A 15,710-nucleotide genomic window follows, 5' to 3' on the forward strand; every position below is an offset into this window, starting at 1 on the left:
CGGGGCACTTCTAACAAATGTGTTACCAATATCGTCAGAGAGGCGTACTTGTATGGCATTCTCTACTGTCAGTTTGAAAGGGGAATGCACTGATCTCACTCTATTTGTAAGGGGAAGTGCTTATGATAGTGTTTCTGCAAGAGCAAGTGAGCTTTTTAGTGTGTTCATCTCAAAATGACACTATATATGACAGATGGCAACTGTGTAACACCTACACCTACAACACACATACAATTTGTCAAAATCCTGTAGTAGTGTCAAAAGTTGAGCATAATTTACGGCATATTTGAGGATAGTCCACCATGATGACGCCAGTGAAGAACCACTGATCTACACAAGTCACCAACTATCCCAGTGTAGAACTACCGATATACACAAGTCAACAACTATCCCAAGAACTACCATATCACCAACTATCCCAGTGTAGAACTACCGATATACACAGTCACCAACTATCCCATTGTAGAACTATCGATATACAGAAGTCACCAACTATCCCAGTGTAGAACTACCAATATATACAGTCACCAACTATCCTAGTGTAGAACTACTGATATACAGAAGTCACCAACTATCCCAGTGTAGAATTACCGATATACACAAGTTACCAACTATCCTAGTGTAGAACTACTGATATACACAAGTCACCAACTATCCTAGTGTAGAACTACCGATATATACAAGTCACCAACTATCCCAGTGTAGAACTACCGATATACACAAGTCACCAACTATCCTAGTGTAGAACTACTGATATACACAAGTCACCAACTATCCCAGTGTAGAACCTCCGATATACACAAGTCACCAACTATCCCTGTGTAGAACTACTGATATACACAAGTCACTAACTATCCTAGTGTAAAACTACTGATATATACAGTCACCAACTATCCCATTGTAGAACTAATGATATACACAAGTCAACAACTATCCCAGTGTAGAACTACCGATATATACAAGTCACCAACTATCCCAGTGTAGAACTACCGATATACACAAGTCACCAACTATCCCAGTGTAGAACTACCGATATACACAAGTCAACAACTATCCCAGTGTAGAACTACCGATATACACAAGTCACCAACTATCCTAGTGTAGAACTACTGATATACACAAGTCACCAACTATCCCAGTGTAGAACTACCGATATACACAAGTCACCAACTATCCTAGTGTAGAACTACTGATATACACAAGTCAACAACTATCCCAGTGTAGAACTACCGATATACACAAGTCACCAACTATCCTAGTGTAGAACTACTGATATACACAAGTCACCAACTATCCCAGTGTAGAACTACCGATATACACAAGTCACCAACTATCCTAGTGTAGAACTACTGATATACACAAGTCACCAAGTATCCTAGTGTAAAACCACTGATATACACAAGTCACCAACTATCCTAGTGTAGAATCACTGATATTCTCAAGTAGGTAGGAAGCCATTGGGTTGCCTTCCCAAATCCAGGAGTGTGATGAAGATATCTTGGAGTTAATGGTGTATCTGTAAGTCAGGTGGGTCGGTGGACACTGGGATTACTCCCCAGACACCTTGGTGTGGAGGGGAGAGCAGTTCTGTCTGTACACAGCTAGAATCGATGAGAGACAAGTCCCACACAACACACCAACACTCTATCAATATTGTCCCAACAAATAACCTCACAACAGGATAACACTTCAATTTAGTTTGATTAAAGAAACATTGCCAATTTTGTGATGGTTGGGTGGGATCGTGTGTGTTTAATAGGCTTTGGCCACAATACTTCTGACTTTTTGAATTTTATGACAATTGGTGTCGTACAAGTGAAACTTGGTGCTGGGATGTATGGCTGGTAAACCTGATTGACTTGTTTGCAGCTCGCGGTCACAGAAGATTTTGAAGAGAAGAGGAAAATCAGGAATTCTATGCGTCAGCTTCGAAGACGGTTGGAATTAGGTAAGTTATTATAAGCCATTTGTTTACTTTCCTCTGTACTAGGCAGTGTAACAAAAGCATGTGAATGGCATATACTACAATGGTGGTTGATACCCAGTATGTGTAATGAATATAAAACTTTCTTTCTCATTTTCTAGATTGTTATTAAGTGATATTATTGCCATTGACCACCTAGAGCCACAGGTCAAAAGCTCCATGCAAATATGTTTAGTTTATTGTGTTTATAAATAATGGTCACTTCCCGTGATTTACAGCCACAATGAGGGTTTCTGTGGCGTCCATGTACACACTGTGTCCCCTCCACTGTATCTACCATCTCAGTGTAACAGGACTTTACCACCATAATCCGATATAACTGTGTACCTAGCTGGGATATTTTTAATGAGGGTCTTATACTTAACAAGTAAACACTGCTGAAAACCGAGTAATGGGCCAAATGCTTCAACAAACATTGTGTAGAATATTTTAGCATTATTCATTTTGAGGGTGAGGACTGTGTTGATGTGAGGGTGGCTGGATATATATGAAGTGGGGTTGTGAGGTATCTTACACCCAGATACAGGAGCCTGCAGTGTGTTCAGGTGGAGAAGCTGGTGTACTGCTGGGGAGCAGGGTAGGATCAGAGAGCTGTCAGTGGTTTTTGCTGTCTGTGCTTATGAACTTTTATTGTTGATTTACAGATTTAGAAAGTAAGTATGGGCCATTAATTAGCTAGTCCGAGTTGTGATAGCTTAGTCGTTTTGTTGAGAGAGTTTATCTAGATAGCCCTTATATCAAGTATAGCATATATATCAGGGGACACATGCTTTTAACTTTAGTAAATTATTAACATTTTGATATTTTTAATAAATGTGGTATTCTCTTTGAGATGCTGGGATCTATGTTGGCAGTGGTACAACGATGTACCCAGGTACAATTCAGTAACCACCAAACACTGAAGGAACATGGATGTACCTTGTGCAGAGTAGTGATATATTGTACCCTTGTTACAAATGTACACCTTAACAGCCTCAGTAGAACTAACAGGTGCTTTCATCATAGCTTCTTATGCATGGCTTCTTCAGCTTGATGAATGTAGCGTGGTGTGGTGGGAGGATGATGAGTTGTCTGTGGTGGGCTACCAGGTTGATGGGAGAAACTTTGGGGAAATCAGTGATGTGAAGGTAGTGGTATTGAGGGGTACAGATTGGTGTTAAGAGATAATAAGGGGCACAGGTCGAGGGTAATGATATAAAAAAATATAGACTAGTGGTTAGCAGTATTAATGGTTACAGGGTATTTAGGGGGTACTTAGGGGTACAGATGAAGGGTAGTGGTAGTAAGGCGTATATTTAGGAGGTAGTGCTATTAAGGTGGAAGGTAGTGGTATAAAGGGAAATGCTTGTCTTTGCCATAGTCAGTAACATGGTCATCAAGTAAGACAAACAGGGGAGTGATGGGTATTGTGTTGTATAGTATTTCTAGGACTTTTTGTTGGGCTAAAATATTTTGAGTATTTTAACTTCAGCTCCCAGATATCCTGGGTTTTTTTTAGTTAATAAATTTAAGAAGTGCAGTTGCACAACATTCATGCATGAAATCTACCTTGATGTTGATCCTCAGAGAAACATAACAAATGTTCATGAGAACAAGTTCAACCCACAAATAAAAGCCTCCACCTTGCCTGTGTGTTTAGAAAGAGCTCCTTACATAGTCAGTGCTTGTGAGCATTGTGCTAGAGGCTGCAGGCTGCAGTGACATAGGTATACTGAGATGTTTGAGATTCCCAGGACTCCTGTGTGATGAGGAACATGGAGGAAATCTGTCACCAAGAACTAGTGAAACAACAGAGCTGTTGTGAAGGAAATATAGCAGCAGGGACACTGTGACAACTGATTGTTGCTGCTTTTCAATGATTTCTTTGAGTGGCATTTAGAAGCTGGAATGATGAACAGGAATGATTCTTATGGATACTTGCTTAGAACAGTGTTAGCATCTACACCAAAACATTGCATCCATTGCAATAAAGAAGTTGTCTATCCATAACTAATTGGTCCTGTTTTTCAATGATTGTGTTTTAAAATATAAAATTGTTGAAGATTCCAAGTTGAAGGAGTTGAAGTATATTTGATGGCAGCCATGTTGACCTTGACTGTATTCCTGAAGGTGTGATTCTCAGTTCAGATGATAACAACTCGTTTGTCATGTTGTGACAGAGCAGAAGCATTATAATTGGAAGTGAACAATCTAATAATAATTATAGCTCCACTATTATAGACTCCACTGTAACTGCAGGACCATGGTGTTTTAGTTGTGGATGGTGTGTAGTGGGGAAGGCAGTATCTACCACCATCAGCCTCCTCCCCTGATGACTGTAGACAGACGTACCAGTCACAGACAGGTCCTTGTATAGGGTGTCTCACACCAGACCACCCACCTATGTATGTCTGTATGTCTGTATGTATAACTTGGGGCTGTCTGCTTGACACTGGGCTGCTGTGAGGTTCAAGGTCCTGTGATTCTGCTGACCAGGGGTCAGCCACAGCCTCCAGCCTCCTCATTACACACTTGACCACGTAGGGATTAGACAGGAGACACAGGATGTCCTCTGTACCGGAACTGTTATGTCAGCAGACTGCTTGTTTTCAAATGCTTTGGCAGAATACGCACTCATCATTTACCTTACCTCATTTGTCAATCTTTGTTTTAAAATAACACATATCTTTTTAATTCCTCTTTCATCAATGTCATATTTGATCGTTTGATCTATTAAGAAAAAGTCACCAAAAATATATATACCCTTTGCTTGATCAACTGAGTGTCTGATGCTGCATGTTAATGGTATGTTCAGTATGGCAATTTGTACTTCATGTTATTAATGGTAAATTTTGCCTGTGACCTGCATGAAGGAAGGGTATGGGGTTTATGACATCCTGTGCACTTTGTCCTGTATGTGACACTTGTTGTGTAGCTAAGCCTTCAGATGGTCACACAATACCTTCATTCACACAGACAGCGGGAACCAGACACTGACAATTACTGCTGGCCTATTCTCATATCCTTAAATCTACACTTGAAACAGTTACACCTTGAGAATGTGCCAGGAGGCACTGTGTACCTCAGCTGAAGCCTGGTAGTGGTAGTGAACCCGGGTACAGGTAGAGGGTAGTGGTATTGCCTTGTAGGGATGCAGGGTAGTGGTATTGACTGGTAGGGATGCAGGGTAGTGGTATTGCCTTGTAGGGATGCAGGGTAGTGGTATTGACTGGTAGGGATGCAGGGTAGTGGTATTGATGGGTACTGATGGAGGGTAGTGGTATTGATGGGTACTGATGGAGGGTAGTGGTATTGATGGGTACTGATGGAGGGTAGTGGTATTGACTGGTAGGGATGCAGGGTAGTGGTATTAATGGGTACTGATGGAGGGTAGTGGTATTGATGGGTACTGATGGAGGGTAGTGGTATTGATGGGTACTGATGGAGGGTAGTGGTATTGACTGGTAGGGATGCAGGTAGTGGTATTGATGGGTACTGATGGAGGGTAGTGGTATTGATGGGTACTGATGGAGGGTAGTGGTATTGATGGGTACTGATGGAGATTAGTGGTATTGACTGGTAGGGATGCAGGGTAGTGGTATTGACTGGTAGGGATGCAGGGTAGTGGTATTGATAGGTACTGATGGAGGGTAGTGGTATTGATGGGTACTGATGGAGGGTAGTGGTATTGATAGGTACTGATGGAGGGTAGTGGTATTGACTGGTAGGGATGCAGGGTAGGGGTATTGATAGGTACTGATGGAGGGTAAATGTATTGATAGGTACTGATGAAGGGTAGTTGTGTTGATATGTACTGATGGAGGGTAGTGGTATTGATAGGTACTGATGGAGGATAGTGGTATTGACTGGTAGGGATGCAGAGTAGTGGTATTGATGGGTACTGATGGAGGGTAGTGGTATTGATATGTACTGATGGAGGGTAGTGGTATTGATAGGTACTGATGGAAGGTAGTGGTATTGATAGGTACTGATGGAGGGTAGTGGTATTGAGTGGTAGGGATGCAGGGTAATGGTATTGATGGGTACTGATGGAGGGTAGTGATAGAGGGGTACAGGTAGAGGGTAATGGTATTGATCGGTACAGGTAGAGGGTAGTGGTATTGATAGGTACTGATGGAGGGTAGTGATAGAGGGGTACAGGTAGAGGGTAGTGGTATTGAGGGAAACAGGTGGGCGCTAGTGGTATTGATGGGTACAGGTGTGTGAGGGGGGAGGGGGGATGGAGGGGTACAGGTGTTGGGGTATTGTGAGGTACAGATGGAGTTAAGCTGTATTGTAGGACAGGTGGTTGATCTCCCCCCAGCCTGTCCAGGACCTCACTTCAGATCTCTTACACCTGAGAATTGTTTTCATTCTGTGATTGTGACCTGAAGGTGGGAGGTAGGCCAGCAATAAAAGTGGTCCTCCATTCATTCTGAAGTTTTAGTTTGTTTGATACAGGCGGCAGAGTTATGCCTGTTTTCAAGTTCCCTCCTTAAATGTGTATGATGTATGTGTGGCATGTAATGTGTCTGCGTAAAGGGGTTGTATGCACACATACAGTTTATGATTTTTGCACAGTATATGGAGGTTGTCAGCTGATGTACCGTAGAGGTACTTGCAGGACACTATTATAGTAGCCAAGATGACTCAACATGGAATATGTTCGCCACTGTATACAAGGTGCCTCATCTGCACCTACCAGGCTGCCACCATGCTGTTCCAAAACGTATTTTATATCTTCACATACCCAGGGGGCATATTTTATAACTTTCACAAAGTCCATTTGTGTTGTAAAGTGAAAAATGGAAATACCTAAGATTACTTTATTTCCTAAACTTAGAGCATGTAAGATTTTTTCATTTTTTTCGTATGTTTTGTTTTGTGTTTGATAATGATAAGTGGGGATCCTATGGATGACCCTTGATAAGAAAAATGATTCCTCAGTGCTGTAGAATTTAATTTGAAAACTATGACACTAGGTGGAGATGTAAGATTGTTTGTTGTGTCAGTGCACTGTTCCTACTTGACAACAGTGGACAGAGAACACTCCTTTTCCACCAATCGTCACAATAAGGGGGAAAAAGTATCCATCAGTGAGGTGCGTCGTGGCTACACCTGACCTACATCCAGCCTTCATCACATGTACAGGAAGAGAGGCAGGCAGGTATAGCTCACCTCAACCCAGTCTCCACACAGTCACCCACCACCCGGGCTTCTGTACGAAACACTCTCACTACCCGCGAATTGTTTCAGTTCTCTGACGTGTAAGTTCTAATCTTTGTTTGTTTTTCTGTAAGTTTTTTAAGATTGCATTATATACATCTGGAGATGTTTTATAAGTGACTTAGAATGTACCTATTTTCCAGAGAGAAATATCGACAATGGTATATATTTTGATGAACAGTAAGCTGTCATATTTCTTAATCCATGTTCATTATGTTGTAAATTATTAAGGTATGTTGAAAATATTCTTACAGAAATGGTTTCTTTAAATATTTTATAATGGTTCAAATTGGTTAAGTGGTTAACATATGGTTCTTGGACATTTATTCACTGTCAGTCATGTGTGTGAGATAAACAACAATAACCTTCTGTTGATTGTGAGATTGACAATCAGTGGCCTTCTATTGTGTGTCAGATGGACAATCAATGGCCTTCTATTGTTGCAGTTGGACAATCAGTGGGCTTCTATTCTGTGTCAGATAGACAACAATGGCCTTCTATTGTGTGTCAGATGGACAATGGCCTTCTATTGTGTGTCAAATGGACAATCAATGGCCTTCTATTGTGTGTCAGATAGACAACAATAGCCTTCTATTGTGTGTCAGATAGACAACAATGGCTTTCTATTGTGTGTCAGATGGACAATTAATGGCTTTCTATTGTGTGTCAGATGGACAATCAATGGCCTACTGTTGTGTGTCAGATAGACAAGCGATGGCCTTCTATTGTGTTTCAGAGTGACAATGGCCTTCTTTTGTGTGTCAGATGGACAATTAGTGGCTTTCTATTGTGTGTCAAATGGACAATTAATGGCCTTCTGTTGTGTGTCAGATGAACAATGGCCTTCTATTGTGTGTCAGATGGACAATGGCATTCTATTGTGTGTCAAATGGACAATCAATGGCCTTCTATTGTGTGTCAGATAGACAACAATGGCCTTCTATTGTGTGTCAGATAGACAACAATGGCTTTCTATTGTGTGTCAGATGGACAATCAATGGCCTTCTGTTGTGTGTCAGATAGACAAGCGATGGCCTTCTATTGTGTGTCAGTTGGAAAATGGCCTTCTTTTGTGTGTCAGATGGACAATTAGTGGCTTTCTATTGTGTGTCAAATGGACAATTAATGGTCTTCTGTTGTGTGTCAGATAGACAATCGATGGCCTTCTATTGTGTGTCAGTTGGACAATGGCTTTCTATTGTGTGTCAGATAGACAACATTGGCCTTCTGTTGTGTGTCAGATAGACAATCGATGGCCTTCTATTGTGTGTCAGTTGGACAATGACCTTCTATTGTGTGTCAGATGGACAATCAATGGCCTTCTATTGTGTGTCAGTTGGACAATGGCCTTCTATTGTGTGTCAGATATACAACAATGGCTTTCTATTGTGTGTCAGATGGACAATCAACGGCCTTCTATTGTATGTCAGTTGGACAATGGCCTTCTATTGTGTGTCAGATAGGCAACAATGTCTTTCTATTGTGTGTCAGATGAACAATCAATGGCCTTCTATTGTGTGTCAGATAGACAACAATGGCTTTCTATTGTGTGTCAGATGGACAATCAATGGACTTTTATTGTGTGTCAGTTGCACAATCAATGGCTTTCTATTGTGTGTCAGAAAGACAACATTGGCCTTCCATTGTGTGTCAGTTGGACAATCAATGGCCTTCTATTGTGTGTCAGTTGGACAATCAATGGCCTTCTGTTGTGTGTCAGATAGACAATCGATGACCTTCTATTGTGTGTCAGTTGGACAATCAGTGGCCTTCTGTTGTGTGTCAGATAATAAACATTGGCCTTCTATTGTGTGTCAGATAGACAACAATGGCTTTCTATTGTGTGTCAGATGGACAATCAATAGCCTTCTATTATGTGTCAGTTAGACAACAATGGCTTTCTATTGCTTGTCAGTTGGACAATCAATGGCCTTCTGTTGTGTGTCAGATAGACAATCGATGACCTTCTATTGCTTGTCAGTTGGACAATCATTGGCCTTCTGTTGTGTGTCAGATAGACAAGCGATGGCCTTCTATTGTGTGTCAGTTGGAAAATGGCCTTCTTTTGTGTGTCAGATGGACAATTAGTGGCTTTCTATTGTGTGTCAAATGGACAATTAATGGCCTGTTGTGTGTCAGATAGACAATCGATGGCCTTCTATTGTGTGTCAGTTGGACAATGGCCTTCTATTGTGTGTCAGATATACAACAATGGCTTTCTATTGTGTGTCAGATGGACAATCATTGGCCTTCTATTGTATGTCAGTTGGACAATGGCCTTCAATTGTGTGTCAGATAGGCAACAGTGTCTTTCTATTGTATGTCAGATGAACAATCAATGGTCTTCTATTGTGTGTCAGATAGACAACAATGGCTTTCTATTGCTTGTCAGTTGGACAATCAATGGCCTTTTGTTGTGTGTCAGATAGACAATCGATTACCTTCTATTGCTTGTCAGTTGGACAATCAATGGCCTTCTGTTGTGTGTCAGATATTAAACATTGGCCTTCTATTGTGTGTCAGATAGACAACAATGGCCTTTTATTTTGTGTCAGATAGACAACAATGGCTTTCTATTGTGTGTCAGATGGACAATCAATGGCCTTCTATTATTTGTCAGATAGACAACAATGGCTTTCTATTGTGTGTCAGATGGACAATTAATGGCTTTCTATTGTGTGTCAGATGGACAATCAATGGCCTTCTGTTATGTGTCAGTTGGACAATCAATGGCTTTCTATTCTGTGTCAGATAGACAACATTGGTCTTCTGTTGTGTGTCAGATAGACAACAATGGCTTTCTATTGTGTGTCAGATGGACAATCAATGGCCTTCTATTATGTGTCAGGTAGACAGCAATGGCCTTCTGTTGTGTGTGAGATGGACAATCGATGGCCTTCTGGTGTGTGAGATAGACAACAGTGACCTTTTTTTTGTGTCAAATAGACAGTCAATGGTTTTCTGTTGTGTGTCAGATGGACAACAATGACCTTGTGTAGATTGTTTAGTCTAGTGTCAGTCCCATTTTCCCCTGAAAGTGGATGTTGAGAGGAACGTGCCCCAATGTTTAGTGACAGTCCCATGTTTCCCCTGAAGGTGGATGTTGAGAGGAACGTGCCCCCATGTTTAGTCTAGAGACAGTCCCATGTTTCCCCTGAAGGTGGATGTTGAGAGGAACGTGCCCCCATGTTTAGTCTAGTGTCAGTCCCATGTTTCCCCTGAAGGTGGATGTTGAGAGGAACGTGCCCCCATGTTTAGTCTAGTGTCAGTCCCATGTTTCCCCCTGAAGGTGGATGTTGAGAGGAACGTGCCCCCATGTTTAGTCTAGTGACAGTCCCATGTTTACCTTGAAGGTGGATGTTGAGAGGAACGTGCCCCCATGTTTAGGTACAGTCCCATGTTTCCCTGAAGGTGGATGTTGAGAGGAATGTTTAGTGCCCCAATGTTTAGTCTAGTGACAGTCCCATGTTTCCCCTGAAGGTGGATGTTGAGAGGAACGTGCCCCCATGTTTCCCATGCAGTGACCCCATGTTTAGTCTAGTGACAGTCCCATGTTTCCCCTAAGGTGGATGTTGAGAGGAACGTGCCCCCATGTTTAGGTACAGTCCCATGTTTCCCCTGAAGGTGGATGTTGAGAGGAACGTGCCCCAATGTTTAGTCTAGTGACAGTGCCATGTTTTCCCTGAAGGTGGATGTTGAGAGGAACGTGCCCCCATGTTTAGTGTAGAGACAGTCCCATGTTTCCCCTGAAGGTGGATGTTGAGAGTAACGCGTGCCCCATGTTTAGTCTAGTGACAGTCCCATGTTTCCCCTGAAGGTGGATGTTGAGAGGAATGTGCCCTATGTTTAGTCTAGTGACAGTCCCATGTTTCCCTGTTTCCCCTGAAGGTGCCCCATGTTGAGAGTGACAGTCCCATGTTGTTTAGTGGATGTAGAGACAGTCCCATGTTTAGTGTAGAGACAGTCCCAGAGAGGTGGATGTTGAGAGTAACGTGCCCCCATGTTTAGTCTAGTGACAGTCCCATGTTTCCCCTGAAGGTGGATGTTGAGAGGAACGTGTGCCCCTATGTTTAGTGACAGTCCCATGTTTCCCCTGAAGGTGGATGTTGAGAGGAATGTGCCCCTATGTTTAGTCTAGTGACAGTCCCATGTTTCCCCTGAAGGTGGATGTTGAGAGGAACGTGCCCCTATTTTTAGTGACAGTCCCATGTTTCCCCTGAAGGTGGATGTTGAGAGGAACGTGCCCCTATGTTTAGTGACAGTCCCATGTTTCCCCTGAAGGTGGATGTTGAGAGGAACGTGCCCCCATGTTTAGTCTAGTGACAGTCCCATGTTTCCCCAGTGATAGGGAATATCTAGAGGAATCTGCTCCAGCTACTACTCTGTTACACACAGGGCACAAAGACTGGTAGATTGTCACGTTCTCACTTATCAATGCATGGCTTGCTTAGATCAAACTTCAAGGTATTTTATGATTTGCCTGGGTTTTATCACACTCCCTATTTACATATATGTAGCATATCTGTGTGGACAGTGTTTGTGTTGGGCAGGGCCTTGGGATAGTTGGTGCCTCCCGTGGAGGGGCTATATCAGTCCCTGCTGGATATTCTCAGTCTCAACAGGCATTCAACATAGACTGTACCCAAGGCCTTTAGACAGTTACTTGTCACATGTCCTTCAATATGTTTGTGACAGCATCTCTTACAACATTGATACACCATCAACCATCTAATTGGATGAGACAGACTGTAATTAACTGTTGTTACATTGGACTGTGGTTGGCTTCCATATCACAACAAATCTATGTATAACGTTAGTGTTTGGCTTCCATATCACAACAAAACTATGTATAACGTTAGTGGTTGGCTTCCATATCACAACAAATCTATGTATAACGTTAGTGTTTGGCTTCCATATCACAACAAAACTATGTATAACGTTAGTGGTTGGCTTCCATATCACAACAAAACTATGTATAAAGTTAGTGTTTGGCTTCCATATCACAACAAAACTATGTATAAAGTTAGTTGCTGGCTTCCAATTATTACAACAAAACTGTCTATAAAGTTAGCGGTTGGCTTCCATATGACAACAAAACTATGTATAAAGTTAGTGATTGGCTTCCATATCACAACAAAACTATGTATAACGTTAGTGGTTGGCTTCCATATCACAACAAAACTATGTATAACGTTAGTGGTTGGCTTCAATATCACAACAAAACTATGTATAATGTTAGTGGTTGGCTTCCATATCACAACAAAACTATGTATAACGTTAGTGTTTGGCTTCCATATCACAACAAAACTATCTATAAAGTTACGCTTCCTAACATTATTTCATAAAGAACAAATGGTAAACAGTGTGTTTGAACAAATGCCAGTTAGTATTCAGAAGAATACCAGTGTATCTGAAGATGCAAGTCTAGAACATGTGGCAACTCTAGATTACTACAGTGTCAGTGCCTGTACAAATCTGCTGAATGCAGCACAAGCAAGGACAGAGCTTATAATTATCATTTAGTCTCCATCTGTCAGTAGTGTTTAGTATTAGCACATGGTGAGACTCCCCCTTCCCTGCCGACCCTTGAAGATCCAGGTTAGAATTGTCTTAGAAATGCTTGTTGTAGGAGGCGACCAACGGGACTGGTTGGTCAGGCTCGCAGGCTTGGTTGATACATCATCGTATCCCAAATGCGTAGATCGATGTTCATGCTGTTGATCACTGGATTGTCTTGGTCCAGACTTGATTATTGTGACTCAGACCGTGTGTGGCATTAAACAACCAACCAACCAACCCACCCCTCCCCAAGACTGAGCCAAGACCTCTTGTTGGTTGTCTCCTGGACTGGGGAGAAAAGAAGAAGACATTTTCTGGGATCCTTTATGTTAGATTTTATGAATACAATTTTGGAACTGTTTTTTTTTCTTCAAAGTGTGTTCATTTAAGAGACTAGATGTTAGTATAAAGTAAATAGTGCTAAAGATATTCTGTGGTTAGATACATGTAAATCCTACAGCACACACCGGCACACCTTCGTGACTGATCGCCCCGAGACAGCCTGTAGTAACACACAGGATAATAAGTGATGAATGAATGGGGGGATGCTGTAACCACAGTTACTGGATTCTTCTCAGTTGTGTTGCAGAATCTTAATGTACAGGTGAGAGTCTGTGACTGTCTCAGGTAAATTCAGCTTGAGGTCATGAGGTCAGATGTTCAAAAGCATCTTGAGGTCATTATGGTTCAAGTCTCTTCTGTTATCCATGGTGTTGCCTAAGTTTGTCAACTGGCTAGGGGGGAATGTTTCAGTGATAAGCTGGCCAGCATTCCTGTATCTAGCAAGCCTGATTTAGGCTCTTCCACTAATTGTCCAGTGTATCCTCCATCTCAAACTCAGTGTGAAGCAGGATCTGAATGAGGATGCTCACATTGAGGACATGGAGATTGTTGTGGTTGAGTGGTGGGACAATGCTGCTCTCCCAAGCGTTGTAATACAGTTTTCTCCCTGGATGCTGGGTATGGATGAGGATGCCCCCTGTGGGGCTACATTCTGCTGCCTGCTTCTCAATGTCTCTGTCTCCCTCTCATGTGGACACTGTGTGGAGCTTATAAACACACAAGGCAGTAGACTGTTGTAGATGCTCTGCTACAGCACATGTACCACTGACAGTAGCAACAGTGTATTTGGCTTCCTCGACAACAGGTGTGACAACCACGGGGCTTTGCTGCATCAAGTGAGTAGTTTACATAGGCAAATAATCTGTATAAAGGACCACTTAGTCCCCATAGTGAAAGAGGGAGTAATTCTGAAAGTGGGAAACTGATCCACACTTGTGTATTGCAACAGGTGCCCATGTGCCAGCCCATGATACTGGGCAGACTGTTTGTACATGCTGGCTTTAGCTCTTAATACGATGGCATACTCTTTCTCAAGCTAAATTCCCTTGTTTATTACAGAACAGATTGTTTACTTGAAAAAAGTTGTCATCTTGAATGAAGAGAAATCTGAGGCTGAAGTGACCATTGTAGGACAATATTTTCAAGTTGGTCAAGCAACTGGTCACTTGGTGTGAAGCAATCCTCACCCAGTGTTCACTCATTCACGGAAGCCACTTCATCATTGACATTCAATCATTCCAAATAGATCATTTCTAGCTCACCTGACCATGTGTAGTTACCAGAGGAGTTCAACATCTAGGTTGTGTTTGGGGCAAGATTTCAGCTTCATGTTTGGCACTGTGAAGTTCTTGTATGTTTCTCCCCATGACACCCTATGCTGTTGAAACTTTTCAGTCCTGATTGTTTGTCAGTTTTGCAAGTTTTGTTAATTGTCTGTCCTGGGCATTCATACCAAGAAGGAAATAGAAATCAACAATACAGGAAATTTGATTTAAATAATTTGAAAATGTGGTGTTTCTTAACTTTTAAAATATTTTTGAGAATATTGTCATAACTTGTGAATATCGGAAAATATACTGTCAGACAACAGATTGTGATGTAAGGAAGAGATGTACCACTATGTGTCCAACAATGACTGATGACATACTCAGGGAGAAAGGGGCATTGAATGGGAGTAAGTCGTACTGCAGTTGAGGATTACAGTAGTTGTTGTATGGGAGCAGTAATTACTGTGGGTTATGTTGCATGCCTCACTGATGTCACATCCACCACTGCACTCACTAGAAGTGTCACCACGTACAGTCTCTCAGGATATGCCTTCAGTTCCAGACAAGTTCATCTTCCAATGACTTCTTCATTCTGTATAAACTAATCTAATACAGTGGAACAATGACTCGGCAGCCTAGATATATGACATCAGTTTCCCATGAACATCACCCATTTCCCCATGCAGTCAGTTGTCTGCTGTGTCACCCATACTGGATGGAGCTTACAATAAGGAAGTGTCTCATGCTGGAACTATAGCCATTGTGTGAAGAAACAGTAGTTGTTTAAATATCTTATACAAACTTTATATTAAGTTCATATATAGTTGTATGTATTTGATTTTGAGTTACATTTTCTTATTTTAATGTGAAACATTGAGGGGTTTTAGCTTGAATGTACATGATTGCAGTCTGCCAGTCAGCAATATTTACCTGCTTTTACTCCACTGCTTACAACTCTGGAGACCCACACAGTAGAACTATGTTGTGAGTTAAAAGCTTATTTATTTGTGGATGTGGAAAACAGCCAGGAGCTGTGTAAATAACAGTAATTAAGCCCAAGGAGTGTGATTGAAATTTGATTAAGGGCGATATAATGGACCAGCCCCACATAGCTATTTGTCTAGTGTTGTGTGTGTACAGCTTCGCATAGTCCCAACTCCCCTTTACCTCATGGGTGTTTTGAGTGTAGCACTGACCGACAGCTATTGTCACACACACACACACACACACACACACACACACACACACACACACACACACACACACACGATGACAACGGAGCCCTTTGGCTTTGATGTGATGACAGGAGGACAGGAACTAACTACCGGTCTCCAGCACATGTCTACTGCAAG

At 41.9% G+C, this 15,710-nt stretch overlaps 1 protein-coding gene across 2 annotated transcripts in view; it reads left to right on the top strand.

The window, feature by feature from the left end:
• LOC124286977 overlaps window positions 1-15,710 on the top strand; it is a 76,303-nt gene that overhangs the window by 52,164 nt on the left and 8,429 nt on the right. The window contains exons 5-6 of one of the 2 annotated variants that reach the window (XM_046723436.1): window positions 1,870-1,948; window positions 2,629-2,637. In XM_046723436.1, the coding sequence (XP_046579392.1) occupies window positions 1,870-1,948; window positions 2,629-2,637 (88 nt within the window). The remainder of the gene's footprint in view (window positions 1-1,869; window positions 1,949-2,628; window positions 2,638-15,710) is intronic. The other variant, XM_046723437.1, reaches the window with a different exon arrangement.

The sequence above is a fragment of the Haliotis rubra genome, unplaced genomic scaffold (assembly GCF_003918875.1).
Source record: "Haliotis rubra isolate DU_JTF1 unplaced genomic scaffold, ASM391887v1 Scf397, whole genome shotgun sequence".
Lineage (NCBI taxonomy): Eukaryota > Metazoa > Mollusca > Gastropoda > Lepetellida > Haliotidae > Haliotis > Haliotis rubra.